Source organism: Tachypleus tridentatus, chromosome 10 (genome assembly GCF_004210375.1).
Source record: "Tachypleus tridentatus isolate NWPU-2018 chromosome 10, ASM421037v1, whole genome shotgun sequence".
Classification (NCBI taxonomy): domain Eukaryota; kingdom Metazoa; phylum Arthropoda; class Merostomata; order Xiphosura; family Limulidae; genus Tachypleus; species Tachypleus tridentatus.
The window spans coordinates 56,929,869-56,950,843 of NC_134834.1; the positions used below are offsets into that span (position 1 = coordinate 56,929,869).

General features: G+C 35.0%; 1 protein-coding gene across 3 annotated transcripts in view; it reads left to right on the top strand.

Annotated features, from left to right (window-relative positions):
- Nucleotides 1–253: 253 nt before the first annotated feature.
- Nucleotides 254–20,975, top strand: part of LOC143229354 (diphosphoinositol polyphosphate phosphohydrolase 1-like) — a 39,537-nt gene continuing 18,815 nt past the window's right edge. The window contains exons 1-2 of one of the 3 annotated variants that reach the window (XM_076461570.1): nucleotides 310–473; nucleotides 6,661–6,841. In XM_076461570.1, the coding sequence (XP_076317685.1) occupies nucleotides 457–473; nucleotides 6,661–6,841 (198 nt within the window). In that variant the 5' untranslated portion in view covers nucleotides 310–456. Of the gene's footprint in view, nucleotides 474–6,660; nucleotides 6,842–20,975 lie in introns of all 3 variants that reach the window. The other 2 variants (XM_076461571.1, XM_076461572.1) reach the window with 2 other exon arrangements.

Sequence of the window (20,975 nt, forward strand, 5' to 3'; positions counted from 1 at the left end):
TGTATACGCGCTCAAAATAAACTTGAAAAACAGCTGATTCAAAGCACTTAGCAAAGACTCACATACTCTCGTTACAATCTCTTTATTATATACATATTTTAAATAAAAAATAAGAGCAAAACTGATGCATTTGCTACATGTATTTAATTCACACTCTTCAATAACTGTTTTAAATATATTTCAACTATATAGATTTAGTCATAGTACATGGAAAATAAAATATCAATGTGCAAAACAAATATAAATAAAACTCGCCTCGTTCGAGATTTTGCTAGCTGCCACAAAATGGATGCAGCTGTGTAGCCACAGTGTACATGGCCGGACAAGCGAGGTAAGAATATTAAGCAGTGTTAACCAAACCTGTTTGATCACTCATGGAAAAGGAGAAATCAAATTCCATAAGAACTTATGATGAGGATGGTTTTATTAGACGAGCGGCTTGTCTTTGCGTAAAAAATGAAGACGAAAATGAGGTAAAGAATATATGCTTATTTCAAACTGTTAATATTCGGTAATTCATGTGTACTTCGGAGTTTTTTCAGCACTGCTCTGTTTATTTTTGCATTAGAATTTATTTCTATTAGTAAACTTCTACATTGCAGCTTAAATCATTTTGTGTTATAGTTATACTATATTTGAATAAAATGAAGTTAATTTAAATGTCGTATAGACGATGAATATTAAGATTTCTGATTGATTCGATAAAGAACAAATTTTCTGGCAAGTTATTTGGATCAATAAGTACGGTATATGCGTTTGAGTTGGATGATGTCTATGGTAAATAATTCTGGTGGTTTAATGCTTAAGCTTCATCGTTTTTTTTTTCAATTTTAGTTTATTTTTTTACATCATGTTCTTCGTGTAATAACACGTTTGGAGTTGTATATTTGCAGTTTCATGAGGCCGAGCCTCAACATCTACCCACTTATTGCGTTTTTGTCATAAAAATAATTTAGAAATAAAATGCTTAAGCATATGAAATTAGGTCAACATATAATATTTTGGATAATTTGTTGGTTTTTTTTTGCTTTTGAATTTTGCGCAAAGCTATACGAGGGCTATCTGCGCTAGCCATCCGTAATTTAGCAGTTTGAGACTAGAGGGAAGGCAGCTAGTCATCACCACCCACCGCTAGCTCTTGGGCTACTCTTTTACCTGGGATTAACCGTACCATTATAACGCCCCCACGGCTGTAGTGGCAAACATGTTTCGTGTGGCTGGGATTCGAACTTGGGCCCCTTAGATAACGAGTCGAGCGCCTTAACCACCTGGCCATGCCAGGTCGTATTATGAAAAATAGAAGTGCGCAACTTCATTTCGAATTAAACTGCTTTATGAAATACTAGCAATTATTGTGTTATTATATAATAAATGCATTATTTCGTTATAGGTATAAACAGAAGCGTCGAGTTAACAGGAGGCGTTTGAGCCAAGAATATTTGTTTTGAGAGATATAACCTTCCCCTACACCCACAAACAAATCCTACAGTATGTGTGTGTAATATGGTGTTTTACTGATCTAATAACTGATGTGTCATGGGGAATTGGCATAACAGCATGCCGTAACATGGCCGTATGGTTTGAATGGTAGCATGGTTAATGAAAGATCACAGTAGAAGGAAAACTATCCAAAGTCTTGATAGTTTAGACGCATCCATGCAGTCCTTTTCAGTGTCACGATTACCTTTTGATAGGAAATCTGGATAACCATGACTACGTGGTCTTTAATTCCTTTGACGACATGGGGTTAGGAAGTTGTTTAGCTTCAGATGACGTTGGGAGATGTTGAAATTAAGCAAACTTTTGACTAATTATGTTTTTGTTGTTCTTTCCAATTAACTTTATAGCCGGCAAGTTTCATGTGCAAAATACTCCCCCCCCCCAGAAAAAAACGTTATTTGTTTTTCCATACTTAATTATTATTTTTATCTTCAGAAATTCGTTCGCACTTCATCCGGTTTTACCTATATAACCTTTATAATATAGTATAATATAAACGCCCAGTTTTTTTATCTACAGTTGTTGTTCTGTTTGAAATTATTTTTAATGATATCTTGATATTTGTTGAAGTAACAGATGTGGTGCGGATTATAATTTGCGACATATTTCATTTGGATGTGTTGATCACGTATTTACGGTAGACATAATAAGGTATATTGGTGAATTGTTAAGTGTATTGACTCGTTTTCGTCTAGATATCTTTTGTTAATTGGATAAAGATATTTATATCCCCGATTTTTGAACCATCCCAAAATTCATTACAAATCAGCGTATTGATGTAAAAAATTTAAATGTGTAAAAATAGAAGGGGTTAAAGAATTTAAGATTATTACAATACGTTGTATACAGTAAAATAATTAATTACTGCTAATGACAACTTGTACATTAATTGTGCGTGTTTACCAATAAACAAACTACAATAATGTTTATAAAATACTCCACACATGAAATCAAAGAATCCTTTTTCAGAAAATCAAAATGTGTTCACAAAACTGTTTTTTTTTGTTTGTTTGTTTTTGAATTTCGCACAAAGCTACTCGAGGGCTATCTGTGCTAGCCGTCCCTAATTTTGCAGTGTAAGACTAGAGGGAAGGCAGCTAGTCATCACCACCCACCGCCAACTCTTAGGCTACTCTTTTATCAACGAATAGTGGGATTGACCGTTACATTATAACGCCCCCACGGCTGAAAGGGCGAGCATGTTTGGCGCGACGGGGATGCGAACCCGCGACCCTAAGATTACGAGTCGCACCCCTTAACGCGCTTGGCCATGCCAGTTCACAAAACTCAGTAAAATCATTACACAAAGGAAAAACATCGTTCAGAAACCCCAAACCAAACTGTTGAACTGAACTCAAAGACCTTAACATCAGGTGCAGAAATAACTGCTTTTTGTAGACTTTTCTCACTCTAATAGAAGGCTCTCTATGTATTTGCAGCCGTATAGAACGTATCCCAGTGTACCGTCCGTCAATAATAAAGGAGTAAGAACGTTAACTTGCGCAGCCATACATCGTAAAAAAAAATCTCCCAGAAATTTGACCAACAAAGAAAATCTGTTAATAGCAACATTAAACAGTATATTTTCATCATGAATTTTCAGCCGATAAAAGGTTACAACTGTCATATTAGATTAACTATATTGATATATAAAAAAAACTCTTAAGGCATCATCCTAAACTAACCGTATTACCCACAAAAGTACATAACTGACAACTTTCTATATCTTTTCAAAAACAAACACGAAAGATACGAAAAAAAAACAAAAACTGGGCCCGGCATGGCCAAGCGTGTTAAGGCGTTCGACTCGTAATCCGAGGGTCGCGGGTTCCAATCTCGATCATACCAAACATGCTCGCCCTCCCAGCCATGGGGGCCGTTATAATGTAACAGTCAATCCCACTATTCGTTAGTAAAAGAGTAGCCCAAGAGTTGGCGGTGGGTGGTGATGACTAGCTGCCTTCCCTCTAGTCTTACACTGCTAAATTAGGGACGGCTGGCACAGATAGCCCTCGTGTAGCTTTGCGCGAAATTAAAGAAACAAATAAACGAAAAAAACTTTGACACTCTACTTCAAAAGAGAAGGTCTTGAGCTTAGAACCAGAGATCAACTTGTGAGTTTTGACATCACAAACATGTTCTCAGCATTCTTGTCAATTAACCTTACCCTTTGTACGTAAGAAACTTAAACTTTGAATAAATTTGAATGTATGTACCATAATGGAAGTCCTGACATACTTTTTATCAACAAAATATATAAATAATTTCCAGCTTTAAGATGCTTTCTTCGAATAATAAAAAAAGGTAAACTTTATGAGAAAGATAAGCAGGAATTTAAACATCCAAATGTACTTCGTAACGTTAGAAAGCATGCTTATTGAAATAATAATAAAAACAGCAAGTGATTGGCTGTTGTTAAGTGCAAAGCTATATAATACTCGTCACGTATTAATGGGGTAGCCTAACAAGTGAAGAAAAACAGTTGCTACGGGACTGTGTTCATGAATTAAAACTTGTGTCATGGGTAGTAGCAAAAAACAATAAAACAAATAATATAGAGAAATCAAGATGCTACCCGACCTCTCCATTCAAAAATGTCTGCTTTAGCAAAACCCAGTTACGGCACCAAACATGCTAGCAAGTGGAACGAACGATAAATAGTTGATTTCTCACAGCATTGAAAAACCAAAAAACTGGGAGAGAAATCTATTAACCATTTCAGAATTACGATTAAGACGTGTTTGAATGTAATATAAACTTCTTTCTTCCTTAACGAACAAAAGAAAACGCCGAATTACGTTTCCAAAGCCCTCAAGCTCCATTTACGTTCTGATAACGTCATGTGTCTTACCTCAAACTTCGAACTCTCTACTGCTGTCACGTTTTCTTATACTACAGTCTCTCTTTGCTTCAGCTGAACCTCAGGTCAGTGATGTTAATTCAACCTTCTGAAAAAATGTTCCAGATCACAAAGACTTCTGGCCTCAAAATTTAATAATACAATATACTGAAACGCTCGAGAAGCTTTTTATTGTTATACATCCTGTTGTGAATATGTTATATTTTGGAGACGTTTCGGAACATCTGTTTGTTCTTTCTTCCGATGGTAAACAGATTATAGGAAGTTTTTGAGAATGTCTGACGTTTTTCTGTTAACAATCATGTTCAACACACGTTATCTCAAAAAGACACGTATAATAAGACCTAAGAATCTTTTTCGAACACAATAAACAAATAATAAAGGAAAGTTCGATCATATTCGAGTGTAAAAATTATGTTTTCATTGAAAAAAAAAAAAAAAAAAGCCCGGCATGGCCAGGTGGTTAGGGAGCTCGATTCGTAATCTGAGGGTCACGGGCTCGAATCCCCGTGACATCAAACATGTTCGCCCTTTCAGCCGTGAGGACATTATAAAGTTACTGTCAATCGCACTATTCATTGGTAAAAGAGTAGCGCAAGAGTGGGCGGTGAGTGGTGATAATTAGCTATTTTTCCTATATTCTTACATTGCTAAATTAGGGACGGCTAGCATAGATAGCTCTCGTGCAGCTTTGCACAAAATTCAAAACAAAGAAACAATCACTTATATACACATGAATATTACTAATGTACAAAAGCAAGCAAAAATAAGTGTTAGCTAATTTAAGATCTCATTTTCGATCTAAGTTATCCGTTTAATTGTTACGTCACAACCAAAATATATTAGCTAATATTAGAGGTAATAGGTTACGTATCATGTCCAGCTGAAAGCTGTTACATAAATCCCAAAGCATGAAGAAATAAAGATGGGCTAGGACAAGCTGGTAAGCAAGTGAGTTTCAATTGCTATTTCGTAATGAAAATAAGAAATATAAAGGTGGGTATGTAGGAATGGAATGTCACCACCTCTTTTGTATCTTGCATATCTGTTTCGGTCGCATAGTTCCAGATTAAACAGGTTTTATTAGCTTTCAAACACCAATGATGTGATATCAGCAGAAAGCTATCAAATCTTAGTCACGATAACTTTTGTTCTGGTTCTTGCCGGATGATGCAGGTTAAAAACCACCTGGTAGGTGAAGTTAAAATTAATCTTACTTTCCTTTCATAATATTAAGACAACTAAATTAACAGAATATTTGGTTAATCTTAAGCGATTGTCTGGTTTTAGCTTGTTATAGACATTACTCTCCGTTTTTAAATACAATAAACAACCATGAAACTAGCGATTATCATGTCCATTTAAGTTGTACGTAGAATATGAGCGCGTTCAATCTATCAACAAGATTAGTACGCGTTATCATATCGCAACCTGTACTTCTTACACACCATTTCTCTATTTGCTATACAATGTTATTGAAGCAGTGAATGAAAATGACATCACAGTGTGAACCCACAATGTTGGTGTAATACAGAATAACCTTTTATGTACTTCTTGCATTTCAGATTTTGAACCTCAAGAACTTCGACTTAGAAGCTTTAAAATAACAATAAAGGCACCGTTTAGGGTCTGGAATATGAAATTTGTTGTACGCTATTAAGCAGTTTCTAAATATTTGATTTGTAAATAGTGCTACCTGTACGGCCTGCCTGGTGGTCAGAATGTTTGACGCCTAATCTTCGGATCACGGATAAGTATCCTGCCACCGAACATGCTCGCCCTTTCAGCTACGAGGACATTATAACGTGTAGTCAAACACATTATTCGTTGGTAAAAGAGTTGGAGTTGAGTGATATTGACTAGCTGCTTTCCTTCTAGGCTATTATTGCTAGGGGAAGGGAGATGTTAAACTGGGGTATTCAGTGATATTGAAGAAAGTTTTATTCCTTTTAAAACTAAATACCAGTCACATTTTTTTAAAATGATTTTCTATGACTTCTATATTGGGGACAGTTAGCGCAGATAACCCTCGAGTATCTTTGCACGAAATTCTGAAGAAATCAGATCAAGCTACCTGTATATTATAATAAAAAGGCTTAGCATTGTCTAGGTCAGTACTTTTGAACGAATTTTAATGTTGAAGATGAGATCATTTTCAAAACAGGATACTGTGTTAATTTTCTTATATTTTTAGCACTGTACGTTAAGAACTATAGATAAGTTTATATTGAGGTTAGGAGTGTAGTGTAAGTATATACTGGTTGATATTACTATAGTTCTTTTTTATACGTTCTAAACAGGGTAAACAACGATAAGCATTTGCAGTCCTACGGTGGCTCAGCGGCAAGGCTAAGAGCTAATAACGCTAAAATTCGGGTCTCGATACCCGAGTTGGGCATAACGCAGATAGCCCATTGGATATATTTGCAGCAGACAACAAACAAAGAAGTACGTGGAAGAATATATCTACACTTTTCACTGGTAATGTGCGAACAAAAGAAGGAAGTTCCCACTGAAAGTTAGTTTTTGGCATTTTCAAAGAGAATTATGATGGTCGTAACATTTTAAACAGAAAATTAAATGTAGGTTCAGTTATTAAAAAAAAAAGATTCATTAATATTAATTTGTCAAGAAATTCGTATGGGTTTTGTTTTCTAAGTTTGTTTTTAATGAATACGAGTCCAAACCAAAACTTTCTTGCAAGTACATTAAAACAAGTTACTTTTTCGAATCGAGCAATAACTTGGAATTTATAAAGTTAACAGCGTATATTCTGAAGTAGTTAAAACTATGTCAACCAGGATGTACAGTTTTAGTCACTTGAATGATTAAAATTATAGCTGATCTTCACACGATATACAAGAAATGAACAGCTTATTCAAGATTTTGATCTTTATCATTTTCCAAACTTTGGGGTCGTGTTTGTTGTTAGACCGTGAATTTAGTTTGATTTGAATTTAGCAGTGAGAAACTAGAGGGAAGGCAGATAGATAGTCATCACCACCCACCGCCATCTCTTGGGCTACTCTTTTACCAATGAATAGTGGGATTGACCGTAACTTTATAACGCCCCTACAGTTAAAAGGGCGAGCATGTTCGGTGTGACGGGTAAAAAAAAAAACTCGTATCTCTTTAGAGTCGTGAATGTGCTATAGAAATGATGGTGAAATTATGAGTCGACCAAACAATAGTGATTGCTTTTGAGTTGCTTCCCTCTGTAGTATCATTTCAAAATTATAGAGGGCTATGCGTGTATCGACTTTGTGTAGTTATACGCGAAAACGATAAAACAAAACAAACTTAATGTTTAAGGAAACCTTTATTTTCGTACTTTCAACGTCCTTTTTATGGACTCATTATTCGTAGTAAATATATCGTGGAGTGTTATGTGATTTATTGCGTACGAATAACAGTTAGAACACGTGCTTGACTCTCAACTTTCATTTCGCTCTCATCACTGTTGTTGTCAGTTCTGTGTGTGTGTGTTTTCCTTATAGCAAACCCACATTGTGCTATCTGCTGAGTCCACCTAGGGGAATCGACCCACTGTTTTTATTGTGGAATTATGACACCAGCATTACATAACGCTAGACCCGGCGTGGCCAAGTGGTAAGGACGCTCGACTCGTTCTCCAAGGCTCGCGTGTTCGAATCCCCGTCACACCAAACATACTCGCCCTTTCAACCGTGAAAGCGTTATAATTCGATGGTCAATCTCACTATTCGTTGGAAAAAGAGTAGCCGAAGAGTTGGCAGTGGTTGGTGATGACTAGCTGCCTTCCCTCTAGTCTTACATTGCCAAATTAGGGACGGCTAGCGCAGATTGCCCTCGTGCAGCTTTCTCGAAATTCAAATAAACAAGAAAAATACATGCCGCTAGAACTGTAACAGTGAGGTTGAAAAAGTAATGCTGTCTGTTCCCGCGTAATATTTTTGATTGTTTTATCAATAATTAAAATATTTGATTTTTATTAAATGAGGAAACACTATGTTCATTCACATCTATGCGAATAAGAAACATCACGCATGAATAGCATTAATATACTTAGTAAACAGTTGGATTAGTGAACAATGTAACAGTGACAGCGTGACACATCCGCACGTGAAATGCTGCTTCATTGTTCATACCATATGGAAAACTTCAGTGACAAATTTTGCTGTGTAAATTGAGTTCTTTAAATTCTAACGATTGGCTGCATTTAGTATATAAGTATCACTCAGTTAACTGTAGTTGAAAGTGTATAACATGCAGTTATGAGCAATAAGTTTATGATATTTGAATTCCTCATTATACTGTATGTATATGCTATGTGATGATGTTGGGTAAACGAAGCGCATAGTAATGTTGTTTTTTTCAGATTTTAAACATTTATATCTAAATAAGAATATTTTTAAATTAATATTTTTTTATAATTAGGCTTGACAAAAGTAAAATTAATAAACAGTATGATGTGATTAAATAGAATGTAGTCAGTAGAAAGTTTGTTTCTTACACTTGCTCGAGGCCTGGCATGGCCGAGCGCGTAAGGCGTGCAACTCGTAATCCGAGGGTCGCGGGTTCGCGCCCGCGTCGCGCTAAACATGCTCGCCCTCCCAGCCGTGGGGGTGTATAATGTGACGGTCAATCCCACTATTCGTTGGTAAAAGAGTAGCCCAAGAGTTGGCGGTGGGTGGTGATGACTAGCTGCCCTCCCTCTAGTCTTACACTGCTAAATTAGGGACGGTTAGCACAGATAGCCCTCGAGTAGCTTTGTGCGAAATTCCAAAAAAACAAAACAAACAAACTTACACTTGCTCATTCAGTATATCTTACATCTGTAAAATAAGAGGTTAACTTTCTATGTAAACAAATAAATTAAAGTAACAAGAAGTTTCTTACCCTAAAATTAATGTCATATATACTTTATATTTTGCTTTGCGAAATTTTTTCATTATGCTTGATCTACGTGAAATTCACATTCAAAAATAACGTGTCTCGCATTATAGGATTTTGATCAAATATTAGTTTGTAAATGTAAGTTTTTATTCCTGCTGTGTACGTGTCTGTAGTTGAATAACATGGTAAATGAACTTGGATGTTTAGTGTAGAACAGTGTTTAAAATATGACTGAATAGTTTCTTGTCCTTGAGTTTCGCAGTTGGGAAAACATTTTCGTACTAGCTTGGAATTATAGATGAACACATGCTGTTGTCGTACGCAACCACCATTCCGTGATTGCAAGCGTGTGAGATTGTGTACTAATTGATTTGCAACAAAAATCTTGACGTGTGAGCTTGAAAATACACATAGTTGATTGTTTATTTTTTAAAGCGCCTGCCGATCATCCCCACTGAAGAAAATCAATTATGTTTTTCAAACAAAATTTAAAAAAAGAAAAAAGGAACTAATTGCACAGGAAACACAAGATTTGCTAAAAAGAAAAGCATGTTTAGACTTCCCACTTATGATATCTAAAAATATAACGAACAATACTGGCCTGTAAATATTTTAAAAATAAAAAAAAATAGCTAAAAATGGGATAGGAAAAAAAAAAGAATAAAACGTTGTTGCGCCACCTTTAAAGTGACATCATCGGGTAGGGTACATTTCATAGATCAACACAACATGTGGAATGGATCTAATGATGATGGTCAGAGAATAACCTTGACCTATGAATATAGACCTATTCCTCGCATTTTAATTATTTTAGACTTGTATTGCTTCCTTAAAATAGCTTCTTTTATTTTTACGTTTATTAACATGAAGTTCACAGAAATAATTTTGTTTTTATTACAATGTTCAGTATTTTAAAAATGTTGATATATGACGTGATGAAGCATGTCGATGTTTCACTATTCTAGTACTTGAATTTCTACTAGTCTTTCCTGCATATTCTGCACTAGGAAATAGCTTTTTCTGATCTCTAATTAGTTTAATTTTATTTTATGGAATTGCATTCAGCTTTCTTACTGGTAAAAATAATCTTTCTTGCAACTGGAAGTTTATATATCTTTACTATTTCTTGCCACGTTCTTTTTTATCGTGGTTAATAAATCAGGTAAATACAGGCTAAGAAAATAAACCAAACCATCTTAATGAATTTTCTTTTTTTCTATAAACCTATTAGTACTAAAGTATCTTTTAACCACGGGTAATGTATTGTCTCATCCAACTCTTTTTTTTTTTTTACTTATTTTGAAATACACTTCAGTTAATTGAATTAATTTAAGCTATAGCCGGTAAAGAGTATAATTCCAATTTTTTGATACCCTTGATGAGTTGACGATGAATTTAGGTGAATATCAGTGTACGTTTTCTTCCTAAATAGTTTTATTTTAAAAGCGTTACATTACTAACCATAGCCTTTCTCATTCTCTTGAGTAAATTTAATGTAGGGATGTAATTAATTTAGAAGTATTAAAACTTGTTCAACCATTTATCCAGAAACAAAGCCAACAAGTGTATTATCAACAGATCCTACAAGAGAAAAACATAGCCCTTACTTTTATTATCAAGTAATTTTCATAAAACCTTTAGTTGTAACAGGGGTTAATGAACTGCCCAAACTTGTTCTCTTTATGTGTTCATAATACTCGTCTTTCATGAGTTAAAACATAGCACAATCAGTAGGATCATTGATTAATACGCGTGTCAATAATGATGCAACGTTAAAACTAAATAAAACTAGATGTACCCAACAACTTAATAAAATGCTTAGTATATGTTAAAACATACTCTCCGTGTAATGTGCGACGTCCCATTATTAAGTTATAAGTATGTTATGAATTAGTAAGTTCCAGGAACTCATAAGTAAAAACAAAAGAAAATGTACTATAACATGTTAACCACTTTACATTTGTTATACCCAATGCCAATGAGGACTTTCACGTAGTGTCAAGGCTCATCAGGTCGGTTAGGATATAGTAGACATAGCAGTGGTCCACACGCTAAATATATCATCAATGAACAATAACTGTAAGGGAACGAACCATACCAAACAACTGAATTGTAATTATTTGAAAATTGTATTTAAATAATTTACAACTCATGTTGTTAGACAAGAATCTATAACATAACATTATTGTATTTTTGTTATTTTAACTTTACTGTCATTCACGAGAACTTACGAACCAGCAAGCTATTATTGTAGACTTTGTTGACGTGGTTTTAATACGGATCGTCGTTATCCACTATTTCCGTGATCTTCGTTTGTTATTCGTTCTCTTTCGTTTAAATTGTGACTTTATTATTAGTGTTTCAAAACTCTCGTATATTATAGAACTGTTTACGAGCAGGAATAAATTACACTAAGTACCAAAATTTTTACTTTTTCTTGTTCCTGGGCAGAAAGTGTTATTTTCCAATTGCTTATGCCTAAAGTAAGTGGAAAAGACCTATTTTTCTCTTCAAACTTTGCTTTTGTGATCTGGGAGCATATAACGAAAACATGATGAGAGACTGTATTTGAGGGCTGATACACGAAAGTGATTTACATTACAGTCGCAAATCTCAAAAAACTACCCACTTCTAAACATTTTTGTTCACTTTTGTATAACTTTAATGTAAATACATGTAAATCTTGATTCATATATTGGTTTATTCAGACCTTAGGTAAATGAAAATGTTCAAATTTGCCCATTTTTACATAGGAAATAGGTTAATTTCTAAATTTCATTATCCAGGTCACAAAAGCAAAGTTTAAAGGGAATAATGGCCATTTTCTGTACTTTTACAACATAAGCAATTAAGAAATAACACACACTATCCAGGAACAACATTTGTGTTGCATAGTGTTATCAATACAGTATTATCAGGTTTTCGGTTGAGCTTTGTTTATAGGTATGCAATATTCCAGTAACTTGCCCGAGAAACAGGATATAAAGTAATAATGATTTTCTTTACGAATAAATTAAAACAATTAAATGATTTGTACGTATCGTGAATACATGGCTCAGGTTGATATCTTTTTCTCTCGATGGTCAATACTATATTTAATTTTTGTGTGGACCTTAAATAATTTTTGTAAGGTTGTGGCGCGTTTATTAATTAATTTATCTACTTTTCCTTTGTAAAATAACTAAAACGGACTCAGTCTTAAGTGTTTACTTAAGAAACAAAAAAAAACTATTCAAAGCTTGAGTAGTCAAATTAATTGTAAACCTGACATGTACTTACGAATAGAGAGTTTGGAAAAATTAAATCAGAATGAAGTTAGACGCACTTGTGATTACGTTCAAAAGAACACACCATTAAGCAACCCCTGCCTATCATATTTTTAAAGGCCCGGCATGGCCTAGCGCGTAAGGCGTGCGACTCGTAATCCGAGGGTCGCGGGTTCGCGCCCGAGTCGCGCTAAACATGCTCGCCCTCCCAGCCGTGGGGGTGTATAATGTGACGGTCAATCCCACTATTCGTTGGTAAAAGAGTAGCCCAAGAGTTGGCGGTGGGTGATGATGACTAGCTGCCTTCCCTCTAGTCTTACACTGCTAAATTAGGGACGGCTAGCACAGATAGCCCTTGAGTAGCTTTGTGCGAAATTCCCAACAAACAAACAAACAAACATATTTTTAAAGCAAGAAGCTGTGAACTTACTTCGCGCAGGGCGTGATACGTCGACACTTTATTATTACTGTTAGAAGGTATGCACGAATATAAACATATTCAAGATTTTTAATGAAATGACATCACAGTCTTTTAAATGCCATGCACGTGTATTTGATCATAGCCTCTTTCAGACTGCATACGTTGGTAAAAGCATTTTATTCTATTCTAAGTTACAGGGATGATAGAATGTGTTACATTTACGCAGATGGAAAAGTTGCTTAATAATTATAGGTAAAAAACAACAGTCAAAGCAAGAAAGAATTAAGAGGTGCCATTTAAAGTTAACAGATGACTCTACTGTTCTCAGCAGATAGAACGACAAGAAAATGCTGTTTTCATTTCTCGTCGATAAAGGAAGCGTTCTTTCAACAACTTCTGTTACTTTCATTGATTCACCGTGAAGTAAGCTTCTAAGGAAGGCATTTCCGACAACTGTAAGAGTGTATTTGTGTGCATGTAAGTTGTACTTTTGTTGTCCATATTTCAACTGCTTACAGAGACAATTATTTAACAGGTTTAGGTTCAGTCTAAGTTATAGTATTTGTATTTCCGTAGAGCAGATACATAGAAACGTTAAACAAGTTATAAGTGGATGGATTCGAATACTCGAAATAGCTTTAGTAACTTTTCGTTTCCTCTTTAAAATGTGTTCGTGAAAAGTAATTAGAAGTATCATCTCTTAGAAAGAGATCTAATATCGAACTGTGAGGGTCTAGGGTTCGCGCGCTCTTGGTGAAAAATCGCACTCTGCCCTTTTGGTCTGTGTGGGCGTTATAAGAGTGACGGTCAAATCCTATTATTCGATTAAAATAGCGCAAGAATTCACGTTAGGTAGTGTTGAATAGCTACCTTCCTGTAGTCTTTGCGCAAGTTTCGAAAAAAAAACCCACAAACATTTACTTCACTGAAAAAAATTAAATATGTTGTATAAACTGCTTCAATATAAAAACTTTATGGTTTAAGTAAGGGTGAAACTAGTTAATCTTCGTATTAAAAATCTACCAATTATGCAAGTCCTGTTTGTTTTAACGAAAAACTCCAACATGGGCTATCTGTGATCCGTCTATCATGGGGAATTGAACCCGAGATTTTATGTTAAAAATCCTTACAATTACCGTTCATCCACTAAGGGACTAGGTAAGTGCAATAAAACCGATCTGAAATCCATTGTAAACTATTTATTCACTACAGAATTCTTCAGTTGAACAGGAACCAAGAGACGATATATATAAGAGTGAAACACTTGAAGGTCAAAAATTATTTTGTTCATAAAAGTTAACCATATACTCAGTGGAGTTTGCTATTTTCGAACTCAAATCATGAAGTGAGTGAGTGAAAACATGTGCTCAGCACAATAGAAGGCGTGCGAGAGGTCAACCTTGAGTTCTGCCAAAATTTTCTTCTCGCCGCCCAGATGGTTATAGGATAGTGTATGTACGCCTTAAGGTAAAACCTACATCTTCATTATTTGTGGAACATAAAAAAGGTTCAGCTAAAAATAAATGAATAAAATAAAATGTTAAATATAATTAACATTCGAGCCAACTCATATGAAAAGTATTTTTTTTTTTAAGTTAACAGTTTTTATACGTATTTTATCTTGATCAAAATTAAATTTATGTAAATTTATCGATTTTATTATGTAGGAAAATGGGTAGGGTAACAGGGCTACCTTAACTTTAAACGCCGTTTTCATCTATTAAGATTATTATATTGAAAAAGCAAAAGGTTTTAAAGTGGATTATTTTGTGTTACCTATGTTATTTCTGGGTTAAACAAAGATTGGACATAGTCTTTTTTTTTAGATATTGTAAAAACACTTCATGTGGTTTGTGGCTGTTTTATCTATAAGGTTCGATAAAACGGAGCTCCATGATGAAATAAGATGGCCCCATCTAACTCGTAACTTTTGCAAATTAAAATAACTTCTGTATTTAGTAATTGTTTTAAATCACTTAAAGAATCATTAAAACTTTTCTGGCAAGGATCAGGAAGGCTGTGCGTCATATACAACTATAGATGTAGCGCAATGTTGTATAAACAACACGATAAAAAACTGTGGGTACTAGTGTGTAGTAATGACATATTTTGTTGAAGCCAGCTGCGGAAATACATGCCATTGATATGGGGTATGAAAGCTCCGCAGAGCGAATTTACTTTAAGTTACTCATCTGAAAACAATCGCACATTATAAAATCCAAGTGAACTTGAATTGTTTTACGACATACTCGGCTGTCTATAATTCCTTGTTGTTAGTAATCAGCAAAATGAAATGCCCTGAAATATCTTTGTAGCCATAAAAACTCCAGGATGCGTACCTTAGGTTAGAGTTGTTCAAAAACAGAATTAACTCCAGGGTGCTTACCTTAGGTTAGAGTTGTTCAAAAACAGAATTAAAGTCGAACTTTCATTATTCACCTTTATGCGTCTACCACACAGGATTACGAGGTCCAGCATGGCTAGGTGGTAAAGGCACTCGACTCGTAATCCGAGGGTTGCTGGTTCGAATACCCGTCACACCAATTATGCTCGTCTTTTTAGCCGTGGAGGCGTTATAATGTGACGGTCAATCCCACTATTCGTTGGGAAAAGAGTAGCCAAGAGTTGGCGGTGGGTAGTGATGACTAGTTGCCTTCTCTCTAGTCCTACACTGGTAAATTAAGGACGGCTAGCGCAGATAGCCTTCGTGTAGCTTTGCGCGAATTTCAAAACAAACCAAACCAGGATTACGAGACCTATAGATAAATATAATTACGCTTTGATGGTATCGCATCATGCATGATAATATACAGAGGTGGCTGTTTTACCGAAGGGGACCGTCTAACTTCACTTTCTCCTACACCGATTTCGTCAAGAGGAGAACAAAAATGTGCAAAATAATTCATGGTCAAAATAATTCTAGAATTTGAGATTAAACTGGGCCGAAAGAGCCAAACGATGTTCATCCCTCCTTTCTGTTTTTGCCCGTCCTTAATTATCTGACTGAAAGTACAATAGCTTAAATATGTATTCCAATATATACGTGATTTTTAATTGACACTTAAAATGCCTGCTAGTTAAGGAAAGAACTTTATTTGTGGCAGTTTACATTAACACACTTATACGCAAATATAAATAAAATATTATTCACATTGACTTGCACAATTTAACTTGTTCTTCAAAGGGTATTATTCTTTTATAATTTGAAATGTCACTACAGCCAATCTGGTCGTGAAAAACGACCACCCCTTTAGGATTACATTTCAGCTAGTGATTAGAACGTTACCGGAACAAAGAAAACACCTACTTAATAAAGTGAAAATGGTAGACGAAAAGTAGAATTTTGTAGTGCTATGTAGACATTGACATACATTTCTGGTAATGTATTGCTCTGTGGTGCAAACAAACGTTTATATGATTGGTACCCTGAAGATCTGTCTAGTTTGTATCTTACTAGTAGTTGATATTTATTAGATAAACGAAAGCAAATGACATATCAGATGTTGTTAACCTCCATTTTTACCTATTAACAACTCGCTACTTTATTGGCCAACCATTATTATTTTGTGTCTTGGAAGTCACGTCACTAAAAAAAATTATTTTTGTCACAGGTGCTAAGAATATGTGTCCTTGTCACTAATTGTGAACTATTGGTCATCGGGAAAGCATTTATCCACGCTAAGGGACTGTCTGTCACTCATGTAATACACCCACAGCTTATAAAGTGCTGGGAATATTTTGTGGTAATGCGCGGCTTGGTAACTCCGAGATTCAGAGCTCAACTACAGGGTTATCGAACATTTTAAAAAATCCCAGTGCCTCTTGGAAAATAAGGTGCTCCTTTAATTATTCATGTATCTCTAATTCTACAGCATATTACAGAATATTAAAACAATATAAACCTGGGGTTTAATAAATTCTTAAACTAATGGGAAAACGCACTTCTTCAAATCTAAAACTACTTATTCAGCATTTCAATCGCACATTCAATTTATGTGTATGGTGACTTTCGTAATTTGATGTATCTTTCACATTCTTAGGTAAGTACATTTTGGTCGGGTATTTTTTCCACTAAAGAAACAGCAGTAAAACTTCAACAGACATTCCACCCAGCTGTATTAAACTATCATTTGCTAGCATGTCGAGTTCCAAAATATGTACAAAAGATCTTCAAATCTATAAATATTGAGGATAGAACCGTACACAGTTCATATATATCTTTTGTTTCAAGTTGGCTATCCTAGTTGAGATTTGAAAAGTGAGTTATTGAGAAAAGACATTTGTATATTTAAAAAAAAGGGTTTGGCTGAACAAATGATAAACTATTTTTCCTACATTCCTTTATTGACCATAATTAGAAAACGGAATGACCTTTGGATAGACAATCCACGACTTTACACCACTGTTTATACACAGGATATTTGACCTCGAAACGAGACAGAATTAGCCAAATCTATTGATTAGATCTTATGACTGTTATCTTACCGAAATTAACTTTATTAGTTTTTAACGGGAAAACAACTCTCAAAATATATAAGCTTAATGTCAAGAAGACATTGCCAATCAAAGTATATTTTACTTTTGTTGGTTTTTATTGGTACTCATAGGGCGGAAGGGGCACGTATTTCCGACTCCTTCCAGTTAGTATAAGTACGCTGTGATAACATGTACTTTAGATTGACAAAATGATCGAATTCATGAATATGTATTGCCTTCTCACTTTTCCACAGGATAGGCACTCCTGTTGAGATTGTATGTGCGAGAAATAAGTGTGATATGTACATATCCTGCAATTATTGGATAAACTGTTTTTGAATTGTGCAATTTTACAATAAGTACTGGTTTGAGCCAAGAAACCCATTAATGACTTTTTTTTTCAAGTATGACCCTGAGGTTTGTAACTTCTGTAGTTGTTGCCATTCTGGACTGTCTGCTCATTGTCTTTTGGGTTTTGATAACCGTAGAGCTGGTCCAGTGGGGTTATACGAAGTTAGAGCTTTTGCAAATATTTATCTGATTGTAGTTGGTTACATTTTTTGATATTACGCCACACTCAGGATTGGTCGAATTTTGCAAACTTTTCTTGAGATTTTAAAGAAAGCACAGTGCTAAGATTATGTGTAAGAAATTAGCGTGATATATTTATATTATAAAGAAAAGCCTCCCTATAATTATCAGATAAGAACCAATATTGTTAAACGACGGCTAATATCGAGATATTTAAGCTAAATTCTGCTATTTCTCATTTAATCATCTTTTGTCGCATTTCTCGCAGCCAATGGCCAGTTTGTTAGATCACTTCGAATCTGTTAGATATGTCTAACTAAAGGCAGAAACACTATAATTAATTACATGACTGCCTGGAATGCATTTCAAATAGGTATTTGACTGACGTACTCGGCTACATTAGTCTTTCCACTTCCATGTTAAATAGTAACCTCAATAATAACTTTGAATTTACCGTTCAAAACAGAATCTTTTGTTGCCTGTTAACAAGATCTGGTACGTTCTTCCTAGAAGTTAGTACTGCATGTGTCCACTCCTTTAGTGATTTTTTGTACGTTTCATGTAAGGGTTCAGTAAGTTAATGAATTTCGTGCTAATTCACAATAACTCAGTCTGTACATTTATTCTGTTTACACGAGTCGATTCATCAACACCTACTGACCAGATTCCTCGAATCTTCTGCTTTATCACGACATTTTTATCTGTGTGTTAATATTCTATAGAATGGAATATTACCAAGGTAGTAATAGCTCAGTGTTTATACCCTGGTTTGCTGTTAATTGAGAGTTGAAAATAAATTAATATATTACTAAGTACTGTGACAAGCTAAAATCATTTCCTTCATACATATGAACATGGTGAATTGTCTACCACATTATTTTATTACAAGTTATAGTAAAAAAGAGTATTTTAAAGATAAGTACAACGTTTCGATCACTGGTGTGATTATTATTATCAAGTATCTGTTCCAAAACATATTCTTCCATACTGTAAAAAAATGTAACTTGCAATAAAATAACACTTAGGAGTAATCAATTATTTTTTCAGGTATTGTAACTGAGGAATTGTTACGATTAAAGTGTTATTTCTTTTTTTATCGTTGCGGTTAAATGTTAACATTTGTTTGTTTGTTTTTAATTTCGCGCAAAGCTACTCGAGGGCTAACTGCGCTAGCCATCCCTAATTTAGCAGTGTAAGACTAGAGGGAAGGCAGCTAGTCATCACCACCCACCGCCAACTCTTGGGCTACTCTTTAACCAACGAATAGTGGGATTGATGGTAACATTATAACGCTCCCACGGCTGAAAGGCCGAGCATGTTTGGTGCGACCGGGATTCGAACCTGCGACCCTCGGATTAGGAGTCGAACGCCTTAACACGCTTGGCCATGCCGGGCCAATTGTTAACATAAATTAACATTTTTGTATACTTGTTCAGTTCACATTTTATCTTTGCCTTATTGGTTACAAGGCTGATGTTTTGATACAATGAGCGACTCAGATGAAGACACTAAGCAAACTTAAACCTATAGCTAAGTGTTTAGAAGTATTAATGTTAGTTAATTAACGACGATTTTGTCATTGTGTTTTTTTATTAATTTAATTGTATTTAGACGAGATGTAGATATTGTTCTTTTTGTTTTGTGGTATTCGTATAAATATATATTTAATCCTATTCTTATTTCTAAATCCTTCCCTGTTCCTGAATAATACAAGTGGTATTAAAAGTGGTATTCAAACCGTAAGATATTTCCCTTCCAACATGTCGATCCAGGAAATGAATACTATCGCTCTCACGCAGACCAAGAGTTTACTGTTGTTCGGCTAACTTCGATGTTTGTTTGAGCCATCGATCAATAACAATTACAGGAGACTATCTAAAAATATTCCACAAGAAGAGTTTACATGACAAGTTAACTTCGTGATAACGACTTATTTATATAGTTTGTAGTTGGCGTCAAAGCCTGAAGCAACAAAATAAAAATAAAGGTTTCATTTTAATCCACTTGGTTTGGATATATATATATGTGTGTGTGTGTGTGTGCGTACATAATATAGATGGCCCGGCATGGCCAAGCGTGTTAAGGCGTGCGACTCGTAATCTGAGGGTCGCGGGTTCGCATCCCCGTCGCGCCAAACATGCTCGCCCTATCAGCCGTGGGGGCGTTATATAGTGACGGTCAATCCCACTATTCGTTGGTAAAAGAGTAGCCCAAGAGTTGGCGGTGGGTGGTGATGACTAGCTGCCTTCCCCTTAGTCTTACACTACTAGATTAGGGACGGCTTGCACAGATAGCCCTTGAGTAGCTTTGTGCGAAATTTCAAAACAAACAAACAAACAAACATATATAGTCACAGGTTTAAAATCGACGATTTCATTTTATGATCACATATTTTTGGGCGTCCACAGACATGTTTCCAGAGAAGGGAAAGAATTTTTTTGGGGGAGTAGTGTGAAATAGTGAATTGAATAAAAAACTATATACATATGTAGAATGAATAAAGAAAGAGTTATATTTCTAATTTTCCAGGGCAGACGCCCATATATATAGATTACACATTGAAGGATTGGTTTACTTTATAAACTTAGGCTACTAGAATACTAACGTAACCTTGGTAAGTAGCTGATAATTCATATAGTTATTTATTTACTTAATTATATATCCCATGGATATACACTAAAAATATTTGGTGCGTTCGAAATAGGTATCAGCATTAAGACAAAGGTTGCATTCTAAACGGTAATAACGTTCATGCTACAAAATTTAAAATGTGTTAATCTACATGAACGTGTTTTCCTCTTGTGGACCCATTCATGGAATATAAATACATGACGAATAATGGTATATACCTGTGTTTAGTATCTATTTTCTTCAATCAAAAATAAATATTTTTAGCACATGAGGGACCCTTGTAATTTCAATCAACCTTCTTTTCGTCAAATTGGCAGCGAGTTAATCATTTGGTCCATTTTTTACTGTGTATTGGCTTTTTATTTCTGTCTGTCGTTTAGAAGCATGAACAACTAACTAGTCGTATGACCACCTG